The sequence below is a fragment of the Odontesthes bonariensis genome, chromosome 20, assembly GCF_027942865.1.
Source record: "Odontesthes bonariensis isolate fOdoBon6 chromosome 20, fOdoBon6.hap1, whole genome shotgun sequence".
Lineage (NCBI taxonomy): Eukaryota > Metazoa > Chordata > Actinopteri > Atheriniformes > Atherinopsidae > Odontesthes > Odontesthes bonariensis.
Window position 1 is genome coordinate 11724302 of NC_134525.1, and position 19647 is coordinate 11743948.

Sequence of the window (19647 nt, forward strand, 5' to 3'; positions counted from 1 at the left end):
CAGATTGGTGAGGGTGGTGGGGGGGGGGAATAAAAGCTCGCACATAAATCACTTTTACAGCTTGGCTGCTGGTTATTATTCTGGGCTCTGGGTTATGTGAGGTGATGAGCAATCACCTTAACCACATAATAATGCGAGTCTTCTGTCGGTGTTACTTAGCGTCAGATGGTATTAGCCCGTATGTCCATCACCCAAGGTCGGCATTGGCTTTTCCTGCTGACTCACGATCACAGATGTTGGTCCAGCAGTGGTGACGGGCATGTCGGACGTGGGTCGGTGGCCAGCGGTCATGTTTCAGTCCGTCTCTCACGAGTTCCATCATTTGATTTCCGTGGTGGTCACAGGGCCGTCTCTGCCGGTCCGACCCGAGGAGGTGGACAGGACGCTGCAGCGACAGGACAACGGAGTGGAGTCGGCGCTGCTCTACGCCAAGGCGTGGTCCAAGTACACCAAGGAGCTGCTGGCATGGGTGGAGAAGCGGCTCAGTGTGGGTGAGTCAGGCGCAGAGCCCATGCGGCTCCGTAAGCACCTGTCAGGCCAAAACATCGTCATGTTTACATGCGATGGACCGTGTGCTTCAACTGCATTTCACCGCGTCTGGGTTTTTTTTCTTTTCTGGGCAGTCATCTGTCAGGCTGTCTTTCACACGTGGCTTCATCGGCATTACAGCATCTGTAGAAATAGTGATTACATTAGTTTTATTGTTGCTAACAGACATGTTATAGATTAGAAAAAAAAAAAAAAAAAGAAAAGTCTTCTGCTTTGAATCTCAACTTGTATCTGATGCTGTTGCTATCTGCAGGAAGGTTAAAATCGCTCCCACTGCTTCTCCCTGAGTGAATAATCTGCATCTCGTATTCACATGATGCGGGACTCCAGTATCGTCTGCTCAGCACTTTGAGGCAGAATTTGAAAAATGCAATAAATAAAGATGATTTCAAACTTGCCAGATTCCCATCCATTGACTTTTTTTTTTTTTTCTGATTCTGCGTCAGACATTTTCAGAAGCTCTAAGTCGCGCCAGCTGCATCGTGCACATTGTTTCCCCGAACAGTGAACTTTAGCCGCGTTCTGAACATCGCCATAAACTGGATGTTGATTTACTGAGAAATGTTTTAAAAACAAAGAAGTCTTATCTACGCTCAAGGTTGTGTTTGTCGTGCGAGAGCGTTTGTTGGATCGATTGGTTAATGAGAGTTTCCAGCGTCGTACAGAAAGCTCTCTGTTCGGCTGTACAGTGCAGTCAGCAGCAGCTGCTGTGGCCATTGCTCTGTTTTACCCGTTTGTTTGGTTTTATCAGACTCATCTGTGGCTTATGTGGGTTTTATTATTCTCTTTATTTCACAAATAAAAGTTCTTACAAAGTGAAATGTATGAATTGAACAGAAGTGCCGTAGCCGTCTCATGTCACTTTAAAGTTATTCAGTTTCAAACTTTGTCGTCCGATTGCAGATATCGAGTGCGCAAAGAGTTATGCCAAAATGGCTGAAACCGCCAAGACGCTTGCGAATCAACAGGTGAGCGGACGCCGTAGCTCAGTTCATTGTTTAAATTTTCTTTTTTTGTAGGGGTTAGATTGTAAGACTTTCCCCTTTCCATCCAAGGAGTTCATGCCGTTCCGTGAGATCTACAAGACGGCTTTCAAAAACGACACCGAATACAGTCAGCTGGTACTTCACACTGCCGCTGTGCTCCAGAGCAACAAATTCGTGCAGGTAATCGATGAAACGACGGCTGCATTTCTGTTTATTGGGGGGAACAAGAGGTCTGAGCGGCAGTGTGTTTGTCTCCAGCCTCTCCTGGCCCGAAAGAACGAGCTGGACAGACTGCGGAAAGAGGTCAAGGAGCAGTGGCAGAGAGGGCAAAAGAAAATGGTGAGTCATGAAGTTTGCACTCCGAATAGAGTCGCCTACAAGTGTCGAGTCAAAAGATGCACTGACACAAGTATGGTTTACAAAGGGCATTAAGACATTCGGGGACTTATACAAAAATGGTGTCCTGGAGTCATTTGAAAACCTTACAGCTAAATACAACCTTGATAAGAGGCACTTCTTCAAATTCCTGCAACTCAAGCATTATATTCGAACGGAAAAGGGGGGCAGACCTCTACCAGTTATAAAACAACCCTTAGATGATATATTGAGTAGTAAAAAAGAACTCAAGGGGTTTATATCTCGCATGTATACTGGCATTAACAATCTGTTAGAATAAGAGGGGCTTAAAGTTAGGGAAAAATGGGAGGCCGACTTGCTTCATAATTTTGAAGATGGTGATTGGACTGAGCTATGTGAAAAGGCCCAAAGCTTTTGCTTTAATAGTAAACATATATTAACCCAGTATAATCTGATACATAGAGTCTATCACACTCCCGAAAGACTACACAAAATAAATCAGACAATCTCTCAATACTGTCCTAGGTGCAAATCTGAAGTTGGCTCTCTTCTTCATATGTTCTGGTCCTGTTCTCAATTGTCCAATTACTGGGAAACAATACTTAGAACCTTATCCAAGATAACACAAACAAATATTCCTCTTGAACCAAGGCTAACTCTATTAGGGGACAAGTCGATGCTGCCTGTAAGGGACAACAAAATCAGATTCACAAGGATAGCTTTGACAATAGCCAACAAATGCATAGCTCTTAAATGGAAGAGTGAACAACCACCCCCGCCCTCTCTTTGGCTTAGTGAACTGACCTCTTGTATCCCTAACGAGAAAATAATGTACAATCTAAAGACCAGATAAATTTGAGGGAATATGGGGTAATCTGATTAAGCATCTGAACACAAAGTTGGTTGAAGGGCCACACCAAAACCAGATATAACTACTGACTAGAGACACTAGTTACATTTTATTTGGCTTTTCTTTTATATATTTATCTATGTATTTTCACTATTTACTTCTCTTCATGTGTTTTACTATATTATTTATTTATTTACTTTTTTTCTTTTGTTTTTGTGTACCTATTTTATGTTATGATCCTATTGTATTATAATTTGTATTTAAGTACATTTCTGTAGACATATATACCAGTAATGGGAAAAGGGGGGAGGGAGTGGGAGGGGGGCTTGAGTTGAAAATATGTTCACAATGAGTTATTCAAATACTTGTCTTGAATACGGACAAGTCCAATAAACAGAATATTTAGAAAAACAAAGATCCACTGACCGGCGGGCTCGGTCCAAAATGACCTCTTCTGCTGCCGTACAAGTGCAAACAAATGCTTTGGTTTGTCATTTCAATGCGGCTTGACAAGTCTGTTGTTCTTTTCCTGAAGAACTAATAATAATAACAGAAAGTTAGCGTCACTGGACTTTGTTTTTTGTACAAAAATGATCTAAAAAGTCACAGTGATGCGAGCTGTTTATAGTAGTTGAGTGTTTATTACAGCCTGTTTTTTTGTGTTATTCTTACACCCGAGTTTAACATCTTTCCATCTCCAGAACGAAGCGGACAGCGCTCTGAAAAAGGCTCGGCTGCTGCAGGCACAGCGGCAAGAGGAGCACGAGAAGGCCAAGGTAGCCACCAGCCGCCTGGAGGAGGAGCAGATCGGAGGAGGGGGGGGAGCAGCGGCAGCCAAGCAGCTGGAGAAGAGGCGCAGGCTGGAGGAGGAGGCCCTGCAGAAGGTAGGGCACCTCTTCTGCTCAGACATCCGAGTGCCACCGCTGCCAGGATTCTAAAGATCCGTCTTTCTTTCCGTGGCAGGCTGAGGAGGCCAGGGAGCACTGCAAAGCTTGTCAGGTCGACGTTGGCGTGAAGCGAGTCGATCTGGCCAACACCAAGAGTGTGATCATCACTCAGATCCGAGAGATGGTCTCCCAGTGCGACCTCACCCTTAAGGCTGTAAGTTCATTCATACGTAAGACCAGACCAGCAGAGATTATGTGCCACATCTTGGCTGAAAAGAGGACGCTGATCCTCTGATCGGACCTTGTTTCAGGTGACGGTCAACTGGTTCCAGCTGCAGCAGGCCCAGGTCGTGTCTTTGCCCGTCAACCACCAGAGCCTGTGCGAAAACGCCAAGCTGTACGAGCCCGGCCAGCGCTACATCGAGTTTGTCAGGAGTTTGCCGACCAACGGTCCTCGCCTGGAGTCTCACTCGTTGGATTCTCCCGTCGCACAAAACACAGGGTGAGAAGTCGAGATGCTGAGGCGGAACACACAGACTCCCGCAGTTATTTTTTATCAGCAGCTCAGGACTGCTGTGGAGCACACGTGTTGATTTCTGCCACACCAGTGCAATTCGGTTAGCAGTGTAAAACTCTGGAGCTGCACACCTCACCGCAGAGGCGTGGAGTGACAGAGTGAGGGAGCTTGTTTTTGAACGGTTTAAAACAATTGGGTTAGCCGGGGCTTCCTGCGGAAATGGCTGTGGTCGGAGGAGCCGGAGCAGCGGGCTCACCGTCAGTTTTCTGAACCTCCTCTCATTTTTCAGGAGCTTTCAAGCCTCACACACACAGACTGACTCTGGTCAGGAAAGCTTTGGTCTTTCTAATTTGGGCAGTTTTTCGTATCCAGGTTTTTGGTTAAAAATAGTTATCTCTTGGTTGTTTTTTTTTTGCTTTTTTTGTGAAAGGCTTTTGTTGACACAGGTTGGTGGTCTCACACACACACACACACACACACACACACACACACACACACACATACCAGACAGCTGGGAATAAGAGAGCGCTTTGTTCTCACTTAGTTCCCCAACACCACCCGCTCCCCCCTGACTCTGATCCCTCTGATCAAAAGAATTCAGCTTGGGAGAGAGGAAATGAAACTTGGGCGCACGTACACACCCACGCTCACGTGCACCCGCAGCACTGCTCCCTAAACGCTTAAATACAGACCACTGACCTACTTATTGTATATTGTGGGATACTCGGGTTAACAATGGATGGCATGTCCCAAGTGTGTGGCAGTTAATCATCATTATCCTTAAATTAACTGCTGTCTTTGATGGGATGATTTCATGATGTCAGGATTATTTAGGGATCCTAACAAGCTGATAGAATTTGCAATTAAAATGTAGAAAATTGATAGTGGAACAGAAGACAAATTCTATCTATTGTTCCACTTTTATTTATTTATTTTAACTCAATTACTTGTTTACAGTGACTAATGACGAGTAATTAATTCCCATTTTGTGATTGATAAAGTTAATAATCAAGTCCATTTTTAAGGATCTTCACCGGTATCGTTGCTCGCTTTGGAGGCCTTCAGTGGATCCCAGAACTACCAGTGATTTCTAGCTTTTTTTTTTTTTTTTTTTTTTTAAGGTGGAAGCCAATTTTTTTCAGTGTCTGATGCTTGGCTCCACGGGTGAAGAGTGTTGTAGAGTTTAGGCAGATTTAGAAGCTCTCGGGAGAGAATAAATGTCAGCTTGATTTGTCCGAATATAAAAGGGCTCAACGTGACTTAAATTGTTGTGATTAGTAACATCTCCCTTAAGCCAAATGATGTCTTAAAGCTCGCTGTGTCTCCAGTCGTCCCCCAATGGGGTCCTCTATGCGCCGTGATTTCTAACGGTCACTGTAAAAGTCCCATCCTGGATGAATATGATGGCGTGGCAGTTTTCATGATAAGATAAGACTCAGCTTTCAGAAATACATGTTGCTCCAACCATAAACACCTTCCACTGCTGCGAGGACTCTGTAACAGTCAAAGTCTCGTTGTTGTTTTTAAACCTTTTTTTTTTTTTTTTCTATGTTTTTGGCCCCAGGCTGTTTTTCAACAAGCGTTCACTCACCGGCAGCCACTCGTCCCACAGCAACCTGTCTCAGGCATCTGTGACCTCTGACATCCTGGGTGGAGATGAGGTGGACAGCCAGACCGGCCCTCAACACGCCAAGGTCGCAGAGAGACGCTCCAACGGCAGCACCGATAACCAAGGTACACAGCTTTATATACGGAGCTGCTCGTTTTTCTAGATGGACACATCACTCTGTGGGGTTACATGGCACTGAAAGGATCAGATAATTGTCTAAATTACAATAAGACTGAGTAAATTCATGTAAACACCTTCTTAATCTGACAAGAAATTGGGTCGAATCGAGTTACTCGCGATCGGATTAAGACCCCGAGATAACTCGGTTGAAAGTCAAAATAAACCTGCTTATAGACGTTGAAGCACGTGGTGAATTAGACTTTGCGTTCTGCACATGCGCGAGATTTTTTCCCGGGGTCGTGAACCAGAAGTCGGAAGAGACGATATTCCTGTTGTTGTCACCGTTGGAAAGAAACAAATAACGCGATGGAGAATGCTCCGTTGGGCATCGCGTTTGTGCAACAAGCAGCTCATCACAGACCAAATGTAGAGGGACGTAGCTTCATCTTGCTCTTCGTTCGCCATTTTCTGGAATGCCTGCGTCTGTTGTTGAAGAGGTCAACAGGAAGTGGCTCTATTAGCAATAGTTGAAATGGGTACAGCGTCACCTATCATATCGGGGTATGACACGCTTTGTGCCTCTGATCTGATTCATTCACTGCCATATATCCAAGGAGAATTACCCTTGCTCAACTCATTCTTATTGTAATTTAGCCAGTAATCCGATCCTTTCAGTGCCATGTAAGCCCACTGAGTGATAGCTGAACTCGCGACATTTAAACAAGAGTGCAGGAATCCAGTAGGGTCCATGTGATGTAAATGCTGTCATGAGATCGTGTATACAAGGCTCTGCACAGATGTCTGCGTAGCCTCTAATTGACCGTGTTCACGTGCATGGGATAACTGTGCTGTCGACGCTCACTCAGTGGGTACTGTAACAGCAACATTCCTTCTTTTTCAATGTTGACGTTTTTCTTTTTTTTTCTTTCTGTCCAGCACTTCGCATTCAGGGTCCGTTTCGTCCCTGGGGCTCGACCAATCAGGGCGGAGGGATGTGCAGCGACTCGGAAAGTGCTGGCGGGAGCAGCGAGTCCCGCTCCATGGACTCGCCCACCGCGAGCCCAGGTAAGAGCAGGAAGGGCCTCCCCAGGTTAACTGCGCTGTTCTGCCATCGCACGGTGCTGTGAGGAGAGCAGCACACTCTTATCCTCTCAGATCCCTCTCGTCACACTTGAGGTGTCAAGGCAAAATAAATCTTTTCTCGTACCAGAAAGCCAGCTGGGCAGGTTTTTCTCCGCTCGTCTCGCAACATGGAGCTGATATGTAACAGTCCTTATCCATAGATCAGGCCAGCGCACGGTAACCACAAACAGGAGAAACATTGCTCATCACCAGCTGTCTTGATCGCCCTGAGGGCAGCACACTCGATTATCTCGGAATGAAGGAGCTAAGCAACCACAGACAGTGGTGCCTCTTTACACAACTCTTACTCTACCAAGTACACAAGCATATGAAATAGTGTGTTGGTTGAGGTTTGTGTTTCCACTGTTACTATGCAACAGTTGACAAGGTGTCCTACAGATTTCTGGCGTTTGACTGCGCATTATATCATTGTAGCACCTTCTTGCTTCATAGTTTGGGCCCCGTTTCTTTTGGGGGAATTTTGTTTATTTCATTTATTTCTATTTCCTTAAATCAGAATATGACGGGTCTCCTTTAAATGTTTGTAAAGGAGAATGCAGTTTGAATAGCTTTCGTAGCGCATAGCTCGAATCGGTGAACATCTGTTCCACTCACTGGGCTGGCCTTTACAGCTTTTATTCCTTACAGTATAAACAATGGCATCAGATCTCTAGCAATCCTGGAGAATATTGTACATTATCATTCTTTTTTAAAAATTTGAAAAAAAATTTTGTAGGATGTCAAGGCAAGGCATCTTTATTTATATAGCGCATTTCATACCACAGGCAACTCAATGTGCTTTACATAAATACAAGGCATTTAAAAGAACAGCATAAAGCAGCATAAAAACAAGCAATTTAAAGAGAATAAAAAGATAGAATAAAAATTAAAACACAGTTAAAAGCAATCAAAGAAGAGGGGAAAAAGAAAAATGTAAACTCAACCATAAGCACACGGAAAGAGAAATGTTTTTAACCTGGATTTAAAAGTGCTCACAGTTGTGGCTGATTTCAGTTCTGCTGGTAGTTTGTTCCAGTTGTGTGCAGCATAACAGCTAAAAGCTGCTTCACCGGGTCCAGTTTGAACTCTGGGCTCCACTATCTGACCTGAGTCAGCAGATCTCAGAGCTCTGCTGGGTTTATACTCTACCAGCATGTCATTCATGTATTCTGGACCTAAACCATTCCGTGATTTGTAGATGAGTAGCAGAACTTTAAAATCTATTCTGTATCTGACCGGGAGCCGATGTAAAGACTTGAGAACTGGGGTGATGTGATCTGATCTCTTTGTTCTGGTTAAAACTCAGGCTGGATGAGGGTCATCCTTTGCTGGGGGAAGATGGTTGGTTTGCATTACATTAGCCATTTAATGCATGGCATTAACATAATGGCTGTCATGTCATTTCTCCCACCCCCGCTCACCAACACTCAGAGTGCGAACGGTGTAGGAGTTTATCCATGATTAGCCTCCTTATAAGGCTCGTCAGATAGTTAACGTTACTGAATTGGACTTGGAGGTAATCACTGATCAATCAATGCAGATGGGAATCACCAGCAATCACCTGCTTTGTCAGGAATCGACAGCAGGAAGTCAACCACACCTTTCCCACTCGCTGCATTAAATTCGCCAGAGCTTTCCAGTTGTCGGCACTGTGGCCACCGGACGAGCAGAAACGAAAAGAAGGGGCTGGATGTGGCTGTGAAGATGTGGTCTTACATGTGTGTTCTGCCTTATTGTTCAGGGGATTTCAAGAGAAGGTTACCCAGAACCCCCTCCACTGGCACCATGTCGTCGGCTGATGACCTGGATGACAGGGAGCCTCCCTCACCCTCAGATAACGGTGAGTTAGTTTTTTAGGACTAAGGTTTCCTTTCATGTATTTCAGTATTGTCATAACTTTCAGGTTTTCTGGTGGATCTTTCATTATATTTGAGGTACATTTTTTTTTTTTTTTTATTCCTCACTTCTCTCTGTAGGTCTGAATGAGATGGTAATAGAGACAGCCAGCTCTCCGGGACCATTTAGGAACACTCAGATGTCCAAGGCGGCCCAAACCCACAAGCTGAGGAAGCTTCGAGCGCCCTCCAAGTGCAGAGAGTGCGACAGCTTGGTGGTGTTTCATGGAGCCGAGTGCGAGGAGGTAACCTTGGATTCCTTTCTTCTTCCTCTTTTTTTTTTTTTAAATGAATAGAACAAACACCGTTTAAGGCTCGACCCTCAGTTCCGACCTTCTCTAATTGTTGGAGTGTTACAAGTTCAAGATGAAAATTTGCCAACGTCTCACAGCGGCTTCTTTGTCACTCGCGGCGAGCAAAAAATCGAAACGAAAACAGAAGAGAAAAGCCACCCTTCTCCCCTCATCAAAACGTTTGAATGAAGGAGTAAAAGAGAAAGGTTGAAACTGGCCACAGTCTCTCCTCAGAGACCGAACCCGCCAGCTGATCGCAGTGGGGGGGAAACGGGCAGAGGAAACTGAAGACCCTTTGTTTGTCTTCTGAAGGGTCTGTTCCTTCGTCCCTGCGCACCCACAGCCACAGTTGACTTAAGATCAAGTTTCTGTCCATATTTCTAAGTTAAACTAAACAAGACAATAGCAGAGCGGCTACAGGGAATGGACGGGTTATGTAATACTGGTTTACATATTGACAAGGAGCTGAAATAAGAACGCAGCTCACTGCAGTGCATCGTAGCTCTCCTCGTTGGCCTTTTTGACTTAAAGTTCCCACGAAGCCGTGAGCAGCTATTTGCGTCTGCAGATTTACCCACTTCCTGTTGGGGAAAAAGAAATAATCAATCATAATCCAGGGTTCATCCTGTAGTTTTCTGCTACATCAGTGATGGAACAAAAAAGAAAGATGCAGAATTTTATCCTGTCTGTCGGAGGGGCTTTACTCTCCTCTTCTCACGTGTGAAACCTGTGTGGATGTACTCGCAGTGTTCGCTGGCCTGTCATAAAAAGTGCCTGGAAACCCTGGCCATCCAGTGTGGCCACAAGAAGCTCCAGGGGAGGCTCCACCTCTTCGGCATCGACTTCACCCAGGCGGCAAGGAACAGTCAAGACGGCATCCCCTTCATCATTCGGAAGTGTACGTCGGAAATTGAGAACAGGGCGCTAAACATCAAGGTATTCTTTTTCAAAGACAGATCCATGAGAGAGTCGATTGGATTTCAGTGCTGCGACAGTCGTTGTAATTTTGATACTTTGCTTTATTTTTTTATTTATAATCCACGTCATGCTCCCAGAATGTAATTTGGAAAAAATAAAAATCTCTACCTCACACCAGTCAGTGGGGTTACATGGCACTGAAAGGCTAAATTGCAATAAGACGGAGTTATTAAGTGCATGTAGACACCTTCATCTGACAAGAAATTGGATCGAATCGAGTTACTCGCGATCGAATTTAGACCCCGAGATAATTCGGTCGAAAGTCAAAATAAACGTGCTTGTGGACGGGTGATGCACGTGGTGAATTAGGTGCCATTTATACTAATCTGTTTCTATATCGTTTCTATCACGGATGCACTGTCCATTTACATTAAAATACTGGAATACGACTTCATAGGTGGAAGGATTCAAAGACGCTGGAGCCCACGTAAGCATTCGCATACGATGCTGATTTTAGCAGTTGTAAACGGTGAAAAACGAGGATCCGCAGTGCTGAGCTCTAGCTACTGCGGACGTACTCCTCCCTGATTCGCTAGGCTGGTATCGTTGGTCATGTGACTTGAGTGCTGGGAAACTAAAAACAAACAGGCGTGCTTCACTTCAGTTACACACTTCCTTTCTATTCGTGTCATCGAGAAGAATAAGGAAATCATGGACAACCACGATCAGCATGGGAGCCTGCTCCATGTCCTACTGCTGGTAGTACGCTGTGCACAACAAGAGGCTACGTGGCAAGGAGGTGCCAGATTCAACAAGCTTTTATGATGAGAACCCAGCCACTGCAGCAACGCAAGCCGTACATGGAGCGCCGCTTTTTGGTTAGACCGGGAAGAAGCAGTGAATGGTGGGAAAATTTCGTTGACCAAGTTGTTGTCGCCGAAGAATAAATAATAAAGCAAGGGCGATCATGTGATGTGATGGCTGATTAGTCATGTGACTAGCGAATCAGCCGATCCCCGTTTGTGTGTAAATGTAAATAGTTTGCAAGACGCCGACACGAAGAAATGGTGAATTAATTAATGTAAACAGAGCCTTAGACTTTGCGTTCTGCGCATGCTCAGTGCCATGTAACCCATGTAACCCCACTGAGTGATGATGTCAACCCACGTTACCTTCACCTGAAGTTTGATACTTTCCTTCACAGAGTAAAAGCCATCAGCCTCACAGTGGAACTCTAAGACAGGAATGATGTCACACCTGAGTTGGCCCCGCGCCAGTTTAGCTTATCGTTGTGCTCTCTGCACAGGCCAGGCTATTATTAGCAGTGCAAGTTGATAACGAGGCATTATGCAGTGTTTTATGAACACAAACACTTTAGCAACGCGTGGAGCAGCCATGTTGGATTTAAAATGATAGGGTCGATCACTAGATTGATGTGAGCAGGTTACAGTTTGGTTGATCCTGTTGATTTTTCTGCAGTTTTTTTTTAACCTGGTTTCTCCACGGTGCTGACCGCGTTTTGTTTTTGTGCCCTGAAGGGAATCTACCGAGTGAACGGTGCTAAGTCTCGGGTGGAGAAGTTGTGTCAGGCGTTTGAAAATGGCAAGGACCTGGTGGAGCTCTCTGAACTGTATCCTCACGACATTAGCAACGTACTCAAACTCTACCTGCGACAGGTGAGAATGCAGAAGTTCAGTCATTGCTCATTTTTGACTGAAACCCCCCCCCCCCCCGTCTCTCATTTCTAATTCCGCACCACTTCGTAACTTTGGTTTCGTTTGTTTTTTTACTTTCTTTTCCCCTCCACACCCTCCAGCTTCCAGAGCCGCTCATCCTCTTCCGTTACTATAACGACTTCATCGGTTTGGCCAAGGAAAGCCAGAGTATCATTGTGGAGGAACTGGAAGCACTGCGGCTCAGTCCCAGCCCCGTGGCCCCGGCCCAGGTCAGCGTGGAGCTCAACCGGGTGCTGTTCAAAATCAAGGATCTGCTAAGACAGCTGCCTCCAGCTCATTACAAGACACTGCAGTTCCTCATAGAGCATCTGCACAGGTATGCAGGGCAGCAGCTTGAGTATCCAAACCTCAACCCTGAAACATGAAAATGAAACTTTTTCTTTGCCGCCGTCTTGGTAGAGATTTATCAAAGGATAGAATTTCCATTCTTTTTTCTTTTTCCTTCCAAAGGGTGACCGAGTGTTCGGAAGAAAACAAGATGACCGCCAGCAACCTGGGGATCATCTTTGGCCCAACGCTGATCAAGCCGAGGCAGGCGGATGCCGAAGTGTCCCTTTCCTCTCTGGTGGATTACCCCTACCAGGCACTCATGGTGGAGCTCCTGATCAAACACTACGAGATGGTCTTTGACACCACCCTCAGTCCCCTGAGCGGCACCTCCCCCACGGAAGTCGATGCCCACCCCCGCTCTGACCCCCGCCTCACCCACAGGGAGGAGCAGCAGCTGAGCAGGCACTCCAAGTCGCTGGGAGACATCAAGGAGGTAATTAGTCACTAGTTTCCATCCAAAACATGACACTGGCTTCTATTATTGGCACAGCGTGCGAAATCACTCTACGTGTACGTGATTAACAGCGTGACTGTCTGTTTCCTCCATCTTGCCCTTACAGCAGAGCTCCAAAGTGTTTAAGAGACATTCCTCCATAATTCCTTCTTCACATTTACTGGCTGAAGTTCAGGAGACGATGCCAAGCCTCGATGGGAGCGATTTTGAACTTGGTCAGTATTTATACAAGTCCCTTTCCCCACTATATGGCCCAAGTAAGCCCTGATTTGTGAAGTCTGCGTAGGTTTTACGTGGAACCAGAGTGTTGAACATCTTTTTGAATCTCTTTGTTTAAAGCTGATGAAACGGACCCGGAGACCCACAATGGGGTGTTGTCATCAAGCGCTACAGATGCCCCGAAGCCCGGCGAGAGAGGCCTCTGTCGTTCCCACCACGTCACAGTCACCAGGGTTCAGCTTCGACACCCTCGCAGCAAGCTCTCCTCTCGGCCGGTGAGCTTGCCAGCCGAACGGCTCGCCGGCCGAGGACACGTGGATGAGAACAACACTCGGAACAGCGCCGACCAGGACGACAGGAAAGGAGGGAGTTTCGACCAGTCCATTGAAGAAGTGGACGAGACTGAAAATCCGAAGCTGCGAGTGGGCACGCGTTTCCAGAGCACATTTATCGACACGCAGACATTACGCAGGACGTGGGACAAACAGTACAAGCACGATGTGGCTTCCAGAGCGGTCCGACTCGTGGCCAGCTCGCCTTCAGACGCCACAGCAGCCGATGGCGACGGCTCATCTGCCTCTGTGCCGTCAGACTTGTCCCTTGGAAGTGCAGGGAGCAGCGTCGGGACCCTCTACCCCAGCAGACCTTACACGGTCGCAGTGCGACCCAGCAGGACTTTAAGAAGGGAGGACAACGTCACCAAGTACAGCACAATTACGACCGCTTTCAGGGCCCCCAGGACTCTCCAGCCTCCCCCGGGAACTTTCTATAAGCCCCCGACAGGGAACAAAACCAAAGTCCTGCAGAACTGCGCACTAGCTAACAGCGCTGAGGAAGAAGATGGGGATAATGATGATGACGATGAGGAGGAGGAAGAGGAAGAAGAAGAAGAAGAAGAAGAAGAAGAAGAAGAGGAGGAGGAGCTGGGGATTGAGATCGAGGTGTCAGTAGATGAGCCTCTTGAGGAGGACATTGAGGTGGAGCAGGCGGCCATATGTCAGTCTCCCAGCTCCAGCCCTGAGGAACTGGGCCAAAACCAGTCCAAACCAGTGTACCAGAGACTAAGGCCCAGGCGCCTTCAGGAGGTAGAACACCGAGAGGCTCATTTTGTTTGAGCCGTTAGAAACGATTGGCTGGTGGGCTGTCGTAGCCGAATGTGAACATGCGCCGTGTTTTAGAGGCAAAAGCCTCGGAAGCACCTGCGGAGAAAATGACCCGAAGCTGGTTTTCAGGAGCGTGTGGGCAGTTATTTGACCTGTTCTTTGTACATTTGGTCCCCAGAGGGCAAACAGGACGCACTTAATACTGTATGTTTCCCACACCATGCACACTTTGTTACCAATCACGTGCTCCGGACACTCGGCGCATCCTGAGAATATTTATGATTTCTTTCAAACTGTGCAATTTTCCAACATTTTTTGTTTTGTTTTGTTTTGTACAAAGTCCTTACAGGCTCACTATCAATGTATGTTTATATACCAAAAAAAAAAAAACCCTGTGTTTGAGTCGTTACATTAGTGCGTATACTGTAGCCACAACACTGAGAAAGCATTCAGCGCACTTACCTGACATCAATACTCTGTGTCGTACCTACCGTGAGTAAGAGTGTTTTAAACTGTTACACGTAGGTTAAGATGAATTATTTTCTAATAACTTCTTTTGTAAAGCAATTTAAGGATCCTTTTTGTTACGTGTTGTGCTCAATACCTATGAGTCCTGTTGTATAAGAACGTTGCAAAGGGTTTTCATCCTCTCGCCTCCATGATGTTGAACTTGGGAAAAAAAGCTTTTATGAACACCAATGCTTTTCTAACCCGGCATTGCATTTCATCCATTTATTTTTATTTTTATAGAGTAACATTTACGACTTCTGTCATAACCAAAGCTGTTTTTTTTTTTTTTTTTTTTTTTTTTTTTTTTTTTTTTTTTTTTTACACAAGTTAACTAGTCTTATCAGTAACCTAAACCTTACAGGTTGTTTGTAAGTCATTGGAAGTGCATCATATATTTAAATGGTATCTGTTTTTCAGGGCGATGTACAAGGTTGACGGAATGTTTGAAAGGTTTTAAGTGTGAGCAAAAAAAACAACAAAAAAACAGGTACATGAAAACAAACACCCTTTTGTAACTTATTAAAATATATCTGACAACTTCCAACTTAACTTGCTGGGGTTTTTTTTCTGGTCAAATGATCTTCCACACCTTTCTTTAGAAAGCAGCACTTCTTGTCACCATGACTGGAATGAAATGCTCTGAGTCTGTGTTGCATGTTGAAATATGTTACACCGACGGGGGAAGAAAGCATGCGAAAGGGGATACTCAGGATCAGTTGTTTGTGGGGGGAGATTAACTCCCTTTGTCGTGGACTTTAGACTCAGAACTTTGCAGATTTTTATATACATTTGCAACAAAGAAGTTCTGAAGTCGTACTTCTTTAGCCTGAAAAGGTTGATCTGTGTATTTGAGTAAAACTGATGATCCAACACCTGTGATGGCATCTTTTTTTTTTTTCATAAAAATGAATGTTTTTTTCCTCGCCACATCAGCGGTAGGATTATGTGGTCGAACGAGGGCCGGGAGGCTTAGGTCATGGAGGCCTCTGCGAATGGAGGAGAGGCGTTAGCCGTCTCCCTGCACTTGAGAAAGGAGATTAAACCAATCTGCTTAACTGTTCACGAGGTCTGCAAAGGAGCTGCGTTAGCAGCCGCAAGGAACACTCGGTGGACTGTGCGCTGTTATGCTTTTTTATTTCTCAAGAATCGCTCCGCAGTGCGGCTCGTCCTCTGAGGTAAGTGGTGATGCAGAGTTGCCCACATGGAGAGATGCGCAGCGATGAAAGCGTGTCGTGCTGAAAGCTGCTGCTGAGATAATGTTGTAATCTTGTCTACAAACAGTAGAAAGTACAAACTGTCACGTTTCCTGGCGGTGTTGTTAATAACATAGCATACAACAAAGGCTGCATATTCCCAACTTGTGCACCAGAAGCTACAGAAGTGTCTTTAACCTCGAAGCTCATTAACCTCATTAGTGAGCTAGCGCCTAGCTTTCACATGGAGCTTTCTCCAGATGAATGGGCAGACAGATTTGTGCCAGTAAAAAGATTGAAGGTTGTCACGGACTGATCGAACACAGGTCTGTCGGCTGGAGCCAGCCCCCCGCGGGGGTGAAGAGGAGGCATCATGGGGTCAGGAGGACAGGTCAGACTCCTGCTGTGGAAGAACTGGACCATCCGCAGGAGGCAGAGGGTAATATGTTCTCATCTTTCAGTTATTTGGCAGAGTTTTAGACCAGCCAGACTGTGCGATTTGATCATCTGATGCACGTCAGATTCAGTTTCCATGAGACTTGTACTGAAAGCTGCAGTGGGGGTGTTTTCTCAGTGTTTTAACATGCAGCTTTCAGCCACCCTCTCTGTTTTCCATAGTTTGTAACATATGGAATGTGTGAGATGTGGATTGCAGCGTATTGCACGCCCAGGGGCGCCGAAAAGGGGGGTAAAAGGAGAAGGATTCTAGGGACCCATGATTAAGAGGGGCCCAGAGAGGCCCTAATAAAATTATAATACTGACAAAAAATAATATGACACAAAGTTATTAACTAACTTATAATCACAAATATATTTTATTTACAATTTACTGGTAACAATAACTTTATTTGTTTTGGAAACATTACGTTTATGTTTTGTATTTTTCAGGTAGCCTAATTAAGAGTTTAGAATGAAGTGTTGCAGCAAATAAATTAATTCCATTGAATTCCTTGTGCTCGGTGTTACCTACCTCAACTGTCATGTTTTTCTTTTTTCACAAATATGGGAACGATAGTCAGAAATACCATTAAAATGCATAGTTGTATGTAAAATAGCATCACAAATTTTCGCCGACCTCCTGGCCGGTTGTTTGGGGGCCCAGTAAAAATTATTTTCATGGGGCCCGAAATACCTAGCGGCGCCCCTGTGCACGCCCACAACACTGCTGCACCCATCTCAGTGTCAACATAGACATCAAATAAGGTTGTTTTTTCTTGACTTAGACCCGTGCGCTGAAGGATTATCGGCCCACTGCCAACATTTTTTATTAAGACTGTCTGACGCCCACTGAAAACAGCCGTTTGGAAAGGGAGATGCTGATTTAGGGAAGTTTGTGTCGTTTTAACCAGATCCGTTTCTTCATGGAGATCATGTGGCCTGTGATGCTGTTCATGGGACTGGTGTGGCTCAGAAGAGTGAATCCACTCTACCGTCAGCATGAATGTGAGCGAGCAACTCCTCACCAGAGCATATCCCTGATATCTTACCCCCGCTCAGAGAGTCTGAGACTGTTAAAAACTGGTGTGAAGCAGGAGAATCCTCTCTTTACTCCCAGGTCACTTCCCCAACAAGGCCATGCCCTCGACTGGTGTCCTTCCATGGATCCAGGGGATATTCTGTAATGCCAACAACCCTTGTTTTCAATACCCCACCCGTGGTGAATCTCCAGGCCTGGTGTCCAACTACAACAACTCCATGTGAGCATCACCCACAGCAAGCAGAGTTTTAATCCGAAAAGAGTGCTGAATCCCCATGAAATATTCCATCTCAGCTAATAACAACAAAAAAACAAAAAAAACAGGCTTCCATGTTGTGTAGTGTGTTTGTCCTCATTAAGATTTCTCCTCAGACTGGCACGGCTCTATTCTGACGCCGAGGAGCTTCTCTTCAATGACCCGGAGTTTCTGCAGGTCGGTCGCCTCTGGAGGGAAATGAACGTCATGAGCAACTTTATGGACACTTTGCGCACTCATCCTGAAAAGGTCTCAGGTCAGTGCTCCAGACTTTCATCAACATCCTGCAAAAACATCACTGTCAAAAGAGGGGGCGAACTTCAGGTCAGCTATTCTGGGGAGCTCTTTCATGGGAGCAGGTGTTGCAGCTGAACAAAAGCGCGCTTCACTTGAGTTTTAAAGAAAGTTGCATTTCGTGTTTCAGACCAAAAGGCACATCCCAGCCCGAGTCACACCTCACATAATTTCCCAACTGTTTTATCTGTGTCTGGCCTGCGTAAAACCATTATATCACATGGGCTTAAGACAGGACCTTAATGTAAGCTGCTTAGTTTTGCCACGAGCATCTTGTTTCCTTTTCCTCTGCTTTTCCTTTTTTTTTTTTTTTTTTTTTTTTTTAAACATATGGGTGGCAATTCATGTGCCATCGATAAACTCTACTATTGGACATTGTGATATGTGTTCCCTATTCGTGTAAACATGGACAATATCTTGTATATACAACATGTTTCCCCGCTGGCAAAATAAACCTTTATGATGGGAGCGGAGTGACATGGGGCGCATTCCAGCCTGTGGATGATTATGTCTGGCTGCTCTCTGTGCTGCCACTCTCATGGAGAAATATGTAGATGGACTAACAGAGATACACATCCACATTCCTTCCAAGTTCCCATGAGCTCTGAGAAAGAGAGCGGAATTATCATGAGAAAAAAGTTCATGCAGCTGATGACTTCCACTCATGACTGCTCATATTAGACAAAAAGAATTGTGCCGGCACAGCTCGAGGAGAAGAAAAACCCCAAAAAGGCCTTTTCTATGCGATGTGCGGGGCTCCATGTCTTTGGAAATCTATGAATTTCTCAGAATCGTGTCCTTACTTGCTTATTACATTGTATGTTGTTTCCAACGGATGCATCACCAGGCAAGTTAATCAAGGACACATCCTGGAGACGAGCCAAAACTCCACTTTGTGCTGCAAAATAAGCTTTGTTCAAGTGCAGGCAGGCAGCTAGAAGTAAAGAGGCGGCGCAGAGGTGGGAAGTCTCTATCCCGCGGTCCTTTTTCTGTTAATGAAGCCCACTCGTTACAACTTGTTCAGAAACACATTAATGACGATCCTGATTTATTTATTTTTTTCCCCCCACGAATTAACCAGTTTTTCCACTGGATGACTCGAGAGGAAAACTATCAATCAAAGCCATGGGTTGAAAATAACGAAGGGCATAGGTTCACAGTACTTTTCCACCACAGGAGCCGATAACTCTGTGTGTCTCTGCAGGTCGAGGAGTGAAGGTGGAGACTGTCCTGAAGGATGATGAGACGCTGACATCATTCCTGCTGAGAGACATTCCTCTGACCGAGTCTGTGGTGTATCATCTAGTGAATGCCCAAATCAGGCCTGAACAGGTACGTGGATACTTCCATACATGCATTAAAAAACACAAAAATACACACAAAGACAAGGATACACTTTATATATATATGTATATATATATATATATATCTAACATCTCTAAACAAATGCCATATTAATCTGGAGACCAAAACACATGTTGTGGACCGGAAGTTTTTACCAAGCAAGTCCTCTTCAAACAGCCACTTTATCGGCTCTGACAATAAGCACAAATGAACCACAACATCACACAGGAAACACAAACTTGATAGTAGAGCCATTTGAGTCAGGAACGAGACGGAGAAACTCAACACAGCACCTAACAGTGCAATGACAGTAGAATCCAATTCATTCAGTCAGTTTCCTTAGATCAGCTAACCCACTTCCAGCTCCTGTCCACTTTTTTCAGTTTGCCTTCGGGGTCCCAGACTTGCATTTAAAAGACATTGCCTGCAGCCTGAACCTGCTGGAGCGATTCCTAATTTTCCCCAGCCGCAGAGGCCTCTACGCCGTCCGCAACGCCATGTGCATCCTGACCCCGCAGCGGCTGCAGATCATCGAGGACAAATTCTATGCCAATGTCGACTTTTTCAAACTTTTCAAGCTGGTCAGTGCTGGTTCTTGAGCTTAAAGGGGCTGGTATTTATGACAGTA

The 19647-nt window shown here is 45.3% G+C and overlaps 2 protein-coding genes across 3 annotated transcripts in view; both read left to right on the forward strand.

Moving 5' to 3' along the window:
• Positions 1 to 14752, forward strand: part of arhgap29a (Rho GTPase activating protein 29a) — a 36685-nt gene extending 21933 nt beyond the window's left edge. For both annotated transcript variants that reach the window (XM_075452190.1, XM_075452191.1), the window contains 17 exons: positions 345 to 491; positions 1453 to 1517; positions 1605 to 1715; positions 1794 to 1874; positions 3444 to 3626; positions 3706 to 3843; positions 3941 to 4131; positions 5711 to 5880; positions 6812 to 6940; positions 8739 to 8837; positions 8974 to 9137; positions 9933 to 10121; positions 11642 to 11779; positions 11920 to 12155; positions 12290 to 12602; positions 12730 to 12838; positions 12963 to 14752. In XM_075452190.1, the coding sequence (XP_075308305.1) occupies positions 345 to 491; positions 1453 to 1517; positions 1605 to 1715; positions 1794 to 1874; positions 3444 to 3626; positions 3706 to 3843; positions 3941 to 4131; positions 5711 to 5880; positions 6812 to 6940; positions 8739 to 8837; positions 8974 to 9137; positions 9933 to 10121; positions 11642 to 11779; positions 11920 to 12155; positions 12290 to 12602; positions 12730 to 12838; positions 12963 to 13957 (3458 nt within the window). In that variant the 3' untranslated portion in view covers positions 13958 to 14752. The remainder of the gene's footprint in view (positions 1 to 344; positions 492 to 1452; positions 1518 to 1604; positions 1716 to 1793; positions 1875 to 3443; positions 3627 to 3705; positions 3844 to 3940; positions 4132 to 5710; positions 5881 to 6811; positions 6941 to 8738; positions 8838 to 8973; positions 9138 to 9932; positions 10122 to 11641; positions 11780 to 11919; positions 12156 to 12289; positions 12603 to 12729; positions 12839 to 12962) is intronic.
• A 1269-nt stretch (positions 14753 to 16021) lies between these two features.
• Positions 16022 to 19647, forward strand: part of LOC142369933 (retinal-specific phospholipid-transporting ATPase ABCA4-like) — a 34947-nt gene continuing 31321 nt past the window's right edge. The window contains exons 1-6 of the mRNA XM_075452349.1: positions 16022 to 16087; positions 16998 to 17091; positions 17204 to 17345; positions 17498 to 17637; positions 18880 to 19007; positions 19403 to 19600. Coding sequence (XP_075308464.1) covers positions 16022 to 16087; positions 16998 to 17091; positions 17204 to 17345; positions 17498 to 17637; positions 18880 to 19007; positions 19403 to 19600 — 768 coding nt within the window. The remainder of the gene's footprint in view (positions 16088 to 16997; positions 17092 to 17203; positions 17346 to 17497; positions 17638 to 18879; positions 19008 to 19402; positions 19601 to 19647) is intronic.